Consider the following 14,474-nt stretch of genomic DNA (forward strand, 5'->3'; position numbering starts at 1 on the left):
GTTTTTGATTGACGTTCCCACAAACCAATCACGGAAGGGAATGCATAAAACAGGAAACTTTTTTAACCAATCGAATCGAGGAACGAGGGTACCTTGACACGTGACACGGGAAAACAAATACAGTACAAGTATAGTTGTTTTCTCAAGTAGCAGATTGTCATGAAAATCAGATCATCTTTAAACATATTGTACTATTATTCATACTTCATAATATTTACACTGATCATTTTAGAATTAAGAGTATGCAGGAATCGTTATATCATGAGAAATAAATAATTAAAAAAATATTACCGCCACCCATGGGATATGAAAACTGACTCTAAAAAAATACAAAGGCAAGTGCAGCCTTCATCTTTTTAAAAATATGTTCTTTTTAATAAAAATCTGCCCACTCAACTGTGCATCACAAACAAACCGCTTAACAACCACTTGCTATTTTGTACATAACAACTGGAGCATTTGCTCAACAACAACCAAAAATAACAAAATCACAAAAAGTGGAGCGCAGATAAGAGCTGACATGCTTCATGAGTAAGTAACACATGTTCATAGAAAGGCTCCAAGAGCGACTAAATAATTAATTTTACTTTCATTCTTTACTGTACAAACCAATTTATTCAGATTTCAAAAGTTTAAAAGTTTGTGCATCAACAACCTGATAAAATGGAGTAAGTTGTGTCAAATGCAGTTCTTAATAATAGCATGTTAGAGGAAAAAAATTCTACAACAACGTTGTCAATCTGTGACTGTGCAGCATTAAAAACGTTGAGGAGGCAGTAACAAGCTATGGCACAATAAATATGAAATAGTCAAACAGTGTGTCAAGGAAAATGAATTAGTGAACAATTATACAGTACAAAGCCGTTTGTTGGCTCCTGTTAAAACGACTTATAACACACTCCACACAGAATCACAAACAGAAACAAATAGATGCTGATGGGTCACTCTGTGGGTCTCCTCATGAAATAAGAGGATATTTTTTTCATGTTCTGCAGGGGGCTCAAAGTCTGAAAAAGTAGAGAAGACAAAATATTAAACTACAATTTCCATTTCACTACATCTTCCATCATGATCCATGTATTTCTATTCATTTCATAACACTGACTCTTGATGAAGTTGCAAGAGAGCTGAGCGTGATTTTCTCGACGGGCAACATATTCCGAATGCCTGAATCATCGTGGCCAGCGTTAACAGCAGCAAGCAACCAAAAGAAACAAGTTTCTTTTGTGTCCTGTGAAGTGCAAGTTCAACTACAGTGTGGTTTCTTTGCATCAATGTGCAGTTCCTAAGTCCTTAATTGGTGGAGATTGGTTTGAACCCTGACCTTGCTATACAAACCCAGACTTAATATTTTCTTATTTGGACTAAATGCTTGTAATCTATTCAGTGCAACATTGCAGGGAATTACTGTAGTAATTGCAAGCATCCAGGAATAACACAGAACAATCACATGCATTTTAACGCATTCCTTGTGTCACAGTCAACCAAAGTCCTTCTTGTTCAATATGAACTCAACGAGAAATATTATCTGCATCACAGTTCTGAGGTTTGGGGTTCAAATTCCTCCCACATTCCAGTAACATGCTTTTAACTGAACTGGTTGCCTTTAAAGAGGAATTAAGGACCCTCAGGGTATTGTTTGACTACAAGCACATCTTTAAAAAAAAAAAAAAAAATTGAGAGTGTGCTTACCGGTGAAGCTGGCATCTTGCCCGCATGTTTCTTTGCAGCACTTGGGCTTCCTTTCATCTTTTGGCCCATCACTGACAGCCAGTCTGTCACCCCAGGGCAGCAGTTCTCTTTGCCAGTTTGTCTTGAAGATGCTCGCTCTTCCTCATTATGATTGTCTGTCTGTAGCATATCCTCATGAGTTGGATGGGAAATTCCAGACTGGGCCCTGCTCCTTTTGGCCAAATGGTAGAGTTCTGAGTCACACTCGCACGGTTTTGCGCCCTCACGTTCATCAGCTGAGCCGTTGGCAGTCTCCAGCCTGCGTTTGGCTCGTGGTGCCATAGGAGAAGGACAACCTGCCGAGCTCTGAGGACACGGACTCAGAACTTTACACAGCACAGGGCTCTTCTGGCTTGGAGATCCTTGTCTCGGGGAGAGCCACAATTTGATGGAACGTGGTGTTTTCTGATAATTAGCGGCTTTGGCTTGCTGTGAATGGACAGGTGATGTGGTGCTTGAGGACAAAGGTAAGGTGGCCACACTGGGAGCACAGGCAGCGAGGCGCGGAGATGCTGGACCTTCAATGCTCTCTGCCCTTTGGCCCTTAGCAGGGGTTGTCTCAGTGGGATTTGAAGGTTCTAAAAACAAGATCAAATTAATATTTAAGATGTTCTGATGTACTAATACGTCTGAATAGGAATTTAGCAGCCGTTTACAAAGACTGTTCTTACTGTGCGGACTCTTAGGACGTGCCCAGCCGATGAGATTAGCCTCTCCCACTGATGACTGTGCGCCGTCCATTTCACGGTGAAGGCGCCAGATGCGTACAGTGTGGTCATCAGAGCAGGAGGCGATCTGCCGTTCGAGAAGAGAGAATTGAAAACCATGATGAAGGAAATCAATCTTATGCGCAGAAGGTTTGAGTGAACGCTCGGCATACGAGACCGTCCACTCACCTTTGTGAAGTCTGTCGGGCACCATGCCACAGATGTCACTTCCTCACTGTGGCCTTGGAGAGTCATGGGAGGGTGTCTAGGATCAGAGATCTGAAATGGACGAATATGTGCAGGTGTTGTGAAGATTTAGAATAATAAGTAGGAATTTACCTTTTCTTTGTTACATAATGAATATGTACCTTCCAGATGTATGTGTGGTTATCACTTGAACCACTGGCCAAGAACTGGTCATCTGGGCTAATTGTAGATTTGATGTAAAAAGATGAGTTCTGATGGCCACTGAACACTGCCTCTGCGGGAGAAAACATATTGGAATGAGAAACAAAGACGATTGTGTGGCAGAATTATTTCGCAACTTCAGCAGCAACTGTTCAAGTATCATCTTTAAACTGTGGATGTGTTGTAATGGATTTCATAACAAGTCAGTCTTGCAAAGCGACCCTGTCGACATCCCGACTCTGATAAGACTGGAGTGAAACTGCTCCAGTTATAATGTCACTCAAGTTGTACAATTCAGCATTCGGACAACATTATTGGGGAAAATATGTCTCTGAAGTCAAACAAAGCCTGTGAGATCAAATGGAGACTAAAACTTTTTGGTGACGTTATACATTTGTGATTGTTGAAAAAAGATATTTTCAAGTTGCCTTCGGTGCAGTTATTAAAAGTTTGAGCCTCAATTATTTCCATAATTTCCTCAGGCTAAAATAATACAAATTCATGCACAAAGTCTGATGTTGATCAGCATTACTTTAATTTCACTTTTGGATTAAATCTAATATCATTTGGCTAATCTAAGTGAAGTGTGTTGGACTTCAGAATTCCGCTTTAATAAAATTATTATTTTACCAGCAATGACCACAGAAAAACAAAAAACCTTTTCTCGTCCTCCTCCTGCCCCACTCAATTTAGTTTATAGCTCCATCTAGTGGTAAGTCTTGGTAAATAAATGACGCTGGCAGGCTCCTATTATGTTAAATCAATACACATCGTGTAGCTTTTAGTTTACCTGGTGTCGTTTTTATTCCACTGACATTGAACATGTAAATGTTGTCATCGGTGCAGTTACACATGACATTAGACCTTGTGGAGTCCAGGACAAGACCAGAATAACCTGCAATACAAGCAGAATAATTTGTCCCGTTCTCTGGCATTTCAAAAGTTCATGTGAGCATTAGCCAAAAGTGCAAAACTAACCAAGTCGCACGCGCATAGAAGAACCAGGATACGGGTACGTCTGCAGGGCCACAGGTTCGTGATGGTGTGCGGTGTAGTTTTTCCTCAAGTCCCACATCTTAACAAACCTTTTAAGATTAATTAGATACATGATTAACCTGAAAGACATTGAGAAAGGTTACATGTAATATAAGCATACGAAGGGGTGCGTCTAACCCATCAACTGCCCCCGAGGAGATGAGAGTGTGCTGATCTTGAAATAATACCACGGTTACACTCTGCTGGGTGTCCTGCAAAACATGGGAATGTCAGACGTCCCGCAGCACAAGGTTCTATTTTCTTGAACAAAGCTTTGTCAAGGAAACTCACCACACTGGGAGCCATGCCACGCGTGCAGAGTCGTCTCTTCTTTGTTTTCGATGGGGGTTGTGTATCGGGTTTGTTATGAGCACCCTGGATTTGTTTCACTGGTTTGTAGAAACCGTCTATGCAAATTTCAAATTATGAGATTAATAGTGTATAATAATGTAATAATAATGAGATAATTAGTCAAATCTGTCTTTTTTCCCCAAGTAAAAAAGTATGACAAAAGAAAATGTAAATTTGACCTTTTTTGCTGCATCTGGTATCCCACACTAAAATATTTCCATCTCTCGCACCAGTACAGAACACAGCTGTGAGAAGACAAATAATGTAAATTATATGAAAGGATTTGTATTCATAAACATAGTTATCTATCTATCTATATTCCGTGCAACTGGGTGAGCTGAAGCATATCCCAGCTAGTTGGCTTTTAGAAGAAAAAGAAGTTATACCCTTGTCCTCTGAAGCGAATGCGACAGATTTGAGGCTGCAGAGGTGGCCCTTGAAGCTGCCTAACAGCTCGCCTGACTTTACATCCCACAACCTGGCCATTTGGTCTCCTGCAGCAGTCACCTACGGTGGATGCATGACAATAAAAAAAAACGGAGGAACACAAACAACATTTTTGTGTCTATTTGTTATATATTGCTTGAGAGGGAATGGTAGCAGAAGAAATACTTAGTTAGTCTTGACTACGTCTTACCAATTGAGACTCCCCAGGCACCCATGCTATGTCAAAGACGGCATTCTCATGAGCCAACCATTCTGCAAGTATACACAGGGTTAGCTTCCTTTATTCCAAAACGATGCGTGGCTGTAGAAAAGTTGCATAGCGGACCTTTCAGAAGTCGGTTTCCTCCCCCCTCTGTGTTGTAAATCCTAACAATGCCTTCTTCGTTTGCCACAGCCAGAACATCCTGAATCTCCCTTGCTGTGAAAACATGGATACAGTCTGGCGTCAAATGTATGGTAACAAACATTTGGTCATCTGATGGTAAATATCAAGTGTTCTACCAGAGGAGAAGGATAATCCAAACGGGGGCACGGAATCTCCGAGGTTGCCAAAGGAGATGTGCTCATCATGACGAACACACTGGTAGCCTTCCAGAAGGGAGCTCAGAGGGTACTTGGTCCAGGGCTGTGCAGGTAACGCTGGACAGATGAACACATGGAAATATCAGTTAAAAGATATAACTTTTTGAGTGAAATGGACAACTTTTACCCTGTAATTGGTTGCGGTAAATACAAATTATGTTTATAACTCACTTGTTACAGGTCACTTACCTATTCTAGGGCAACTATTCAATAAAAATGATCATGTTAATGCTCAATTGCTAAGTATGTCACAACTTTAACTAAATGAAGGAGTCTATCGGTCCAATCAAAATGTCAGTTGTACATTGGTCAAGTCAGTTGCTAAAGATGGAGGAAATTGTGAAACTAATTCAAAACACAACTGCAAATAAGAAGATCCACAGTTGGTGGTAATGATCGATAAGGGATTCATATAGAGATCCGCTAGATTAAACCCAAAACAGGATCTTAAATCAGTTTAATTTTCATTTTAACTGACGTCGCACGCGAGCCAAGAAAACAACTCGGATGTTGCGCATTTAAAACGTATTAAAAGTATTACAACGCACACACATATTGTAAATCGAGTATCATAACGCTTGCAAAACTGAACTCATCGTTCTTTTCAAAAATCCACATTTTGTCTTACCATTCTGCCGTTGTCTGCCTAGACGATTGTCAATAATTGAACGAAAAAGCATCACTGTGCTTCAGTGGGAGACGATCTGATTATTCTAACAGATATTTCAGTGTATTTGTTAGACTACAACGTTTGTCAGCTTCTTGTCTGGTGGTAGTAAGCTAAGTTAAAGTGGCCTTTCTTTCCCGCGAAGCGATCGTCTGAACGCTTTGACTGAATTCCGCGCTAAACCAGTATTCAGCGTCACCATTGGTCCATACAGCCACTTGCCCTCCAGTAGAACATCTAGTTCCGCTTTCTTTGCGCTACTTGACTTTCAAAATAAAATACATAGTTTATGACTTCAAAACTGTAAACATTTGAAAATTATATATGAACATGAAATACTTCTAGTTGAAGTAAGCAAGACTCAAATTATATGTTGTATAACGTTGCGTAGATTTGTTTTAACTTTTCTTCTCTTTCTTCTAATGCGTACAAGTTTGATAATCTTGAATGAGAAACACTTACTTGGATAAGCAATGTGTATATTTTTCTATGGTAAATGACTTGGCCAAATGTAATTTGTTTCCAGACTACCACCGTGTAAAACAAATAATCTTTTATTATTTTATTGTGACATTGTAGCGGATGGACGCGTTACATCCGGTTCAAATATGCACGCAAAATAAAAAGTAAGCGCGTTTGTGCCTTCAAAAGTGAAATATTAAGGCGGAAAATAACAAAACATGTCTCTTTCAACGGCTCGCTCATTCCTGTCGGAGGCTTGCTATGGCGAGCAAGAACTTGACGCCAATTCTGCACTCTTGGAGCTTGACAAAGGTGCCGACATGCTAGCCTGCTAACGTTTTAACAGAGCTTCCAGTTTTCATTGATTGTAGCCAAATAAAATGTCCATATCTTAATCCGCATGATGATGTTGTGATTGTAGAACATTGGTTTGTCATGTATTCGATGTGCTTTTCTTTCAGGGCTGCGATCGGGAAAGCCCGGAGAGCAGTGTGAAGCTGTGGTGCTCTTTCCAAAACTCTTCCTCAAGTACCCCTTTCCCATCCTCATTAATTCTGCGTTTCTGAAACTCGCAGACATATTCAGACTGGGGTATGGCTCTCCTATCTGGATTATATTTTAATGATTGTCAAACTTTCTGTTATTCATTTTGGATTGTAGTAAACACGTAAACATCACAGAATGAGCGCATATCGAAACAAGGTTGTTTCTCTGGTTTCAGGAACAACTTCCTTCGCCTTTGTGTACTAAAAGTAACGCAGCAGAGTGAAAAGCACCTGGAAAAAATCCTCAATGTGGACGAATTTGTCAAAAGGGTCTTTTCAGTCATCCATAGCAACGACCCCGTGGCCCGAGCCATTACTTTGAGGTAATTCATATTGGAGATGCGCAATACAAAATAACATTGTATTTATTTGTTTATGATTGTATTTTTTCAATTATTGTCTTGTAGTTGTAGTTAAAGTGCTATATAAATAAATGGAAAAGCAAATCAAATAAATTAATCGCCCAGCGCTACCATATTGACACACTTCTTTGTATCAGCGCAGACATAGAAGCAATAAAAGTTTACAATCATGCTTTTGCTTCTCATCAGGATGCTCGGCAGTTTGGCTTCCATCATCCCAGAGAGGAAGAACGCCCACCACAGTATTCGCCAGAGTCTCGACTCTCATGACAACGTGGAAGTGGAAGCGGCTATATTTGCTGCAGCCAGCTTTTCTGCACAGTCAAAGTAAGGATATACTGTAAACATAATTGTTGATTCCTTGTATCATCAAAGAGTTCTGCTCATACTGTGACAAAGTAACCCAGCTGTTTCGTTGTGTGCCAGTAGTAACCACAATGTTGTATGTCTGGACTGTCCAAAATGTAAAAAAAGAATGTGATGAACTAAACCGCTGTTTGCTGTTTTAGAGTCTTTGCTGCTGGGATTTGCAACAAAGTCAGTGAGATGATTCAAGGTAATATTTGTAATATTCTTGAAACTGTAACTAACATAAATTCCGATAATTTACTTTCTACTTAAAGTAGCACCTCCAGTGCGTGATATTTTTGAGAAGTCACATTTCTTTGTCTAAACGCCACCCCAGGTTTGGAGACCCCTGTTGACCTGAAACTGAAGTTGATCCCCATGCTGCAGCACATGCACCATGACGCTAGTTTGGCATCCAGCAGTCGAGAACTTTTACAGAACCTGGTCACCTCTTACCCCTCCACGCCCATGGTCATTGTGACCCTGCACACTTTCACGCAGCTCGCTGCCTCCTCCCTGATTGACATACCCAAGCAGGTTGTGGCTTTTGGATAAATCAGACCATTTCTACTATAATAGACTAGTCCTTTGAACCTCTTTTTTTGATCCTATAGTTGCAGCTCCTCCTTCAATACCTGAAGGATGATCCGCGCAAAGCCGTCAAGAGGCTGGCAATTAATGATCTAAAGCTTCTAGCGAAAAAAGCTCCTCATCTTTGGATAAGGGAAAACACACAGGTACATGTGTCTTAATTTTTATTTTTTTATTTTTTTTTATGAATGGTACAAATTGTACACAGTAAAAAAAAAAAAAAAATCAGTCACCTGCTTTGACTTTCATATGAACCTCATGCCCTGCGATGTGAAAAATGTGCAACATCATTGTTTAAACTGGTAGGCATGGTTTAAATTACAAACTTTATGCTAAACCTGATCGGATTTTTGTTTTCACTTGCAGACCCTTTGTGAGTGTGCACTGAGCAGTCCCTACGTTAGTTTGAAGCTGGGCATGTTGTCTGTGCTCTCCACCCTCTCTGAAACAATTGCAATTAAGCAGTACTTCAGTCATACAACAGGTGAGATTCATTCTCTAATAAATATATCTAAACACAATTTAGCCTTCTTATTTGCTTTAAACCGTTAATTGAATAATTTCAATTCAAACTATTTTCTTCAGTTTCCGCTTCCCCTCGCATCACTGACCTGGTGAAATTGGCACAGGAGTGCTGTTACCATAGCAACCTGGCTGTCGCTGCTCATGGGGTCATTGTACTCTCCAACATTGTCATTTCCTGTCCCGAGAAAGGTATGTTAGATGTCCGCTGACACGTTATTTATTGACAGTGCTGGCGCTACCTCCTTAAAAACGCTTCCTTCTCATATTACTCGGCCTTATATTTGTGTGTGTGTGTGTGTGTGTATCCTCAGATATTGCCCATCTGGAGCAGGATACAGTATTAGGGCTGGAGTCACTGGTGATGCTTTGCAGTCAAGACGGCAGCCCCAGTTCACAGGCTACACTTAAAGTAAGGCAGGACAGTATCTGCATTGAACAAACGAGCATTTAATCCTGTTACTTTGCCTTCATAATTATAATTAACTCAGTCATATAAAGCCTGATTGAGTTCTCATGAATAATGTCCTAAAATAGCTTCACGTTTGCTTACAATTTTTCAATTCTGTGATGTTAGACCACCCTCACATCTTTGGTAAAGCTGCTGAAGAATCGACCTCACCTCAGCCAGTCCACTGTAGAATTCCTGCTCGGTCAACTCCATTTGTCCTGCGACTCCTCTCGCGTGCTCATGTGCCACACTCTGTCAGCCATCGCCACGCATTTGCCAGTGTTGGGTGACAGCATGCTGGGAGATCTGGTGGACCTCTACCGGGTGGCGAGTCACTCGTCCACTGACAAACAGCAAGAGCTTCTGGTGAGAAAAGTTGATACACCCCGCTGGCAATATTTAAATGTAGTTTTTGTTTGTATTGACATGTCCAACCAACGCTTGCTACTCTGTCGCTAACATGGCGCCTGTGGCATCTGGTCATCTATCCCTCATTTTCCTTCCTGTCTTCTATGATCCCACCCAGGTGTCTTTGGCGACTGTGATTTTTGTGGCCAGCCAGTCATCGCTGTCAGCAGAAGTGAAGACCGTCATTAAACAGCAGCTTGAGAATGTCGCCAATGGTTGGACCGTATACCGGATCGCACGGCAGGCTTCCCGCATGGTAATTATGAACTTTACTCATGGCTTATTATTGATCGTAAAGCAGTTTCTAGCAACTGGTTCTGTGCTGTACACTGGAAGTAAAAACGGAGGCGTATATTTTATTTTATTTTATTTTATTTTATTTTATTTTATTTTATTTTATTTTATTTTATTTTATTTTATTTTATTTTATTTTATTTTATTTTATTTTATTTTATTTTATTAATTAATTAATTAATTAATTAATTAATTTATTTATTACTTTACATTACTTTACTTTACTAGGAATAATGGCAAGATCCCAACAGAAGTGGTTCTACTACATAATTAGTATAATCAAATAAAATAGAATTCAAATCATATGTTTATCTGTAAAGGGAATTGTAGTTGAACTTTTTATTGCAACGTCCAGCTTTGTGCGGTTGCATGAAATGCGTCTTCCTGAATCCGCAGGGGTGCCACGAGTTCTCCAGCGAGCTGTACCAGAGTCTGCGAACCCGCGTGGCATCCGAGCACTTCTACTTCTGGCTCAACAGCCTCAAGGAGTTCTCCCAGGCTGAGCAGTGCCTGACACACATGGAGGACGGAGACTACAGCGGAGCCATGAGCGCCATTGCCGAGGCCCTGCGCTCCTACCAAAAGGGCATTGCCTCCCTCACAGTCAGTTAACTGCCAGGCATCTGGCTGCCAAAAAACATTTATTTCACTAACTCCATCACCAGTGACAGATGCTCCTGGCTGATGATCCTCTTGATAGTCTTGGTGTTGGATCGGATCCCATACTGCCTGTTAGCGGATTAATGTGCATAATACCTGCCCGTATCTTGTCAATTCATCTTGAGGCATGTGCGACTGCGGCGTTAATATAAGGTTATGTGATTAATCTTCCCCTCTAGGCGGCCAGCACTCCTTTAAATCCACTTACATTCCAGTGTGAGTTCATTAAGCTGCGCATCGACAACCTGCAAGCACTGTCCCAGCTCATTTGCACCTGCAACAGCCTCAAGACCAGCCCCCCTCCGGCCGTCGCCACCTCCCTCGCCCTGAGCACGGGCCACGACCTGCAGAGCTGTGGACGCATTTCTTTGCAGGTAAAACAAATTGATTCATTCACCCAAAATTGACATTATCAAGAGTGCTATATTTGTTGCATTAATTTAGTTGTTTTCTTCCTTTGAATTGTTTGTACTCATTTACGACATAAAATATTGATTTTTACATCAACGTTTAATGGTATTGAATATAATACTTATTAGATTATTTATCCATATTCCTTTGTGACTATCCGAAATTAATTATTGTCCTCCATGTTGTTTATCTTGAGTTGGTGTATGGTCAGTGGGATGGCACTACGATATATTTTTTAGTAAGTAGGGAAACCCCTTCATCACTTTTTCTCATGTCCTCATTAGCGATCCTTTTTAGGATAAACGGTATTGATTTAAAAAAAAAAATAGAATTATTTTTATATTAAAATGTACTAATTTCTTGCTTTTTTTTATTATTTATTTATTTATTTTTTTATATATATACTTAATTTGCAGTTGACCTGGCCCATGTGTCAGTTTTAAAAATCTGCGTCACTGTATTTCTGCGTGTTTCAGATGAAAGTATGCATGGACGAGTTCAAAAGTCTCGCCGCCCGCTATGCTGAGTTGCACCAGTCATCGTTTGACGCAGACTACGCCACCCTCCGAAATGTGGAGCTGTATCCTATTACTAAGACAGTATCAATACTAGTGTCGGTGTTGCTGCCAATATTGTCTTTAGGCATAGTCATACTCAATGCTCCGATACCACAACATCGATACCACTTAACCAGTCTGATAAAACCTTACGGGCAGATGAAGTTGTGTCGAGATACTTTTAGGGTAAACACGAATCCTGTGACTGATGTGTTTGTCTGTGTGATGTTTTTTTTTTTTTTTTTCTTAACTGCCTGGTTAGACAACAACAGAGCTGTCTGCTCGTCTCTCACGTGATCGAGACTCTGATATTGGACCCGCAGGCTGTCAGGTAAGCTCTGGCTGCGAGAGTGATTTATGCTGCATTATACAGTAGTAATACATTTTTAATAGAATTTGCTATGGATTCCATAGCAGCATATTACCAACTGCTGTTTAGTCAAACATATTATTATTTTTTTTTTCTGACCTCCACTACCCTGACATTTGAAAAGATTAGTCATTTCCATGTGGCGCCTTGTCAGAGACACATCCGTGAAATGTCAACTTAATTTATATGCATGCTAATGAGTTTGCGCCACAGTGTTTCTGTTCAGTGTTGCATCAATACATGAAAACATGGCACAAAATTAGACAAGAGGTGATCACTTTGTCGTGTGTGTGGATGTGATGTAGTTACCAGGAGTATGGCCCTCTTGGCGCAGTTCAGTCAGAGAGTGAATATGAGCGACGGATGATGTCAGTCTTTAACCACGTGCTTGAGGAAGTGGAGAGCCTAAACAAGAAGCATCCACCTGTGTCATACCTGGTAATAAATAAATAAATACCATGTACAAGTATATGCAGTATGAATTAATATACTCTACATATTGAACTAATTTCTTCTTCAGCATACAGGTTGTCTTTGTGATGCCATCATAGCACTGCTGAAGGTCCCACTGTCTTTCCAGAGGTACTTCTTCCAAAAGCTTCAGTCGACCAGCATCAAGGTAACTGATGTTTTTCCCGTTAGACTACAAAAGAACAAGTTAGTAACAGACTGAGCCTTAATACCTTACGTGGTTTTCTAAAGGTCGCAATGAATTAGTCATGTTCATTATACACAGAGGAAAATACTTTTCAGAGGGCGACTTCCTAACTTTTACCTTTGATTAATCGTGTTTTTTTTTTCTTCTGTAGTGTTTTTATTTCTAGAAATTGTGAATTCAGGGGTTTATTTTGCAGTAAGATAACCATCAAAATTATTCTTTTGAAAAAAAATCATGAAATTTTGCCCCTTATATATTTTGATATGATTATTTTTTTAATGAGCTATTGAAATAAATTAAATGTTGCATGATATTCAAATGTATTTTCTTTTTTCTTTTTTTTCCCCCCCTGTAAGCTTTTTGGTGTTCTGTCTTTGACTGACGCGCGTCTTGGTATATTAATTCTCCAGCTTGCCCTCTCTCCATCCCCACGAACACCAAACGAGCCTATCCCGGTGCAGAACAACCAGCAGCTGACTCTCAAGGTAGAAGGTGTGGTTCAACACGGTTCCAGCCCAGGACTCTTCAGGAAGATCCAGTCAGTGTGTCTGTGTGTCACGTCCACTCTCCAGAGCAAGGGACCGGGAGCAGACTACAAGGTATAATGTTGCAATGAAAGAATGCAAGCAAAAGAGTGACGTATGCTCCAGCACAATTCACGCATATGATTTTTTTAGGTACAATTTCAAAATGTATAGTATTCATTTGTTTTTACCATAACAAGCCCTCCTTGCAATTGAGTAAATACAGTATTCAAAAATCACACCAGTTTCCCCCTTTTTACAGTCATTATTTTTCATTTTATGGAGAATTTGTGAGCGTGTTAATCAATTGGATGATTCGATATCTTTCAGATACCTCTGGACAGTACAACCAATGAGATTGAGCAACGGGTGGAACCCCACAATGACTACTTCAGCACCCAGTTCCTGCTTAATTTTTCCATCCTGGGCACTCACGCTGTCACCGTGGATGCTTCTGTGGTGGACGAGAGCGGCATCGAGTGGAAGACTGGGCCCAAGACCACATTGTCGGTCAAGTCCATGGAGGATCCGTACTCCCAGCAGCTCCGCCACCAAATGCAACAAAGCGCATCTCAGCCTGCTCCTCAGAGGAGTGCATACAGTCGTTTTTAGATCCCGTTTTTAGCTACAGTGACTCACTTGTATCTATGTACATATTTGTTCCAGTGATTAAATTACTAGATTTAATTTGTGATGATCTTTTTGTCTGTGTCAAGGACACTATAACTGAATTCCACAAGGTATTCTTTCTAGACAGCGTGCAGTCCAGGTGACCATTTTCTGCATAAAAGCCAGTCAACAGATAAAGCAAAATTGCTTGGAAATCCACGACCCTTTCTTAATCCACTAATATTTCATGCAGTAATCTCTATGACATTTTAGTAATGGATGCCCTTGGATTACAGAGATGTTTTTCACGAAAAGCACCATCAGGGGGCAGACTAATCATGATCAGCTGTTAGAGGTACTTATTGTACTCGACTGTTATTTCTAACAATATAACATACATTTTAAAGAATGTGGTCATTATCTTTATTCTGTTTCGACGCAAATTAAGAAACACCTTGTAAGATTTTTTTTAACTGATTAAAATGTAAGCATGCACTTGCCTTTTAACATTTAAATTCACGCCCTCTCTCTGGCGAAGTAATGCAACTATACCAAGAAGGCCAGCGACGATCGATTTGCTAACAAGATAATAAAACCATCATCATTTGACAAGAGATCTTGCGCACTTGAGATGAGGAAACTGGTACTAGGTGAGCGCAAGAGACAGAGTAAATGCGTAACTTCCGCTATGAGATTTCAGAACAAATGCTAGTCTTTTTGTAACTAACGGACATTCTGTGTGGTGTACAGGCGAACAAATTAAAACGTATAATT

General features: G+C 40.3%; 2 protein-coding genes and 1 long non-coding RNA gene across 3 annotated transcripts; 1 reads left to right on the top strand and 2 right to left on the bottom strand.

Annotated features, from left to right (window-relative positions):
- Positions 1-351: 351 nt before the first annotated feature.
- Positions 352-6,269, bottom strand: dtl (denticleless E3 ubiquitin protein ligase adapter). The gene is made up of 15 exons (XM_088286478.1): positions 5,890-6,269; positions 5,181-5,318; positions 5,005-5,097; positions 4,870-4,931; positions 4,619-4,739; positions 4,412-4,477; positions 4,173-4,288; positions 4,020-4,093; positions 3,825-3,931; positions 3,637-3,741; positions 2,807-2,919; positions 2,628-2,717; positions 2,403-2,526; positions 1,693-2,309; positions 352-1,007 (listed from the first exon to the last, which is right to left on the bottom strand). Exons 1-15 carry the CDS (start codon positions 5,939-5,941, stop codon positions 942-944), a joined length of 1,944 nt encoding a protein of 647 aa, XP_088142604.1. The 5' UTR covers positions 5,942-6,269; the 3' UTR covers positions 352-941.
- A 249-nt stretch (positions 6,270-6,518) lies between these two features.
- Positions 6,519-13,915, top strand: ints7 (integrator complex subunit 7). Its single transcript, XM_088286477.1, has 20 exons — positions 6,519-6,702; positions 6,852-6,981; positions 7,112-7,258; positions 7,487-7,624; positions 7,807-7,853; positions 7,983-8,182; positions 8,260-8,382; positions 8,603-8,720; positions 8,822-8,950; positions 9,073-9,170; positions 9,336-9,575; positions 9,736-9,873; positions 10,308-10,514; positions 10,751-10,945; positions 11,459-11,562; positions 11,802-11,870; positions 12,215-12,347; positions 12,430-12,528; positions 12,978-13,166; positions 13,422-13,915. Exons 1-20 carry the CDS (start codon positions 6,609-6,611, stop codon positions 13,701-13,703), a joined length of 2,880 nt encoding a protein of 959 aa, XP_088142603.1. The 5' UTR covers positions 6,519-6,608; the 3' UTR covers positions 13,704-13,915.
- On the bottom strand, positions 6,986-14,352 carry LOC148316751 (uncharacterized). The gene is made up of 6 exons (XR_015840179.1): positions 13,527-14,352; positions 12,406-12,552; positions 12,219-12,314; positions 9,381-9,552; positions 8,848-9,187; positions 6,986-7,611 (listed from the first exon to the last, which is right to left on the bottom strand). It is a non-coding gene; the product is annotated as an uncharacterized LOC148316751 (long non-coding RNA).
- Between the last annotated feature and the right edge of the window lie 122 nt (positions 14,353-14,474).

This window comes from Idiotropiscis lumnitzeri, chromosome 21 (genome assembly GCF_059441095.1).
Source record: "Idiotropiscis lumnitzeri isolate Australia: NSW breed Sydney's pygmy pipehorse chromosome 21, RoL_Ilum_1.0, whole genome shotgun sequence".
NCBI classification, from domain to species: Eukaryota; Metazoa; Chordata; class Actinopteri; order Syngnathiformes; family Syngnathidae; genus Idiotropiscis; species Idiotropiscis lumnitzeri.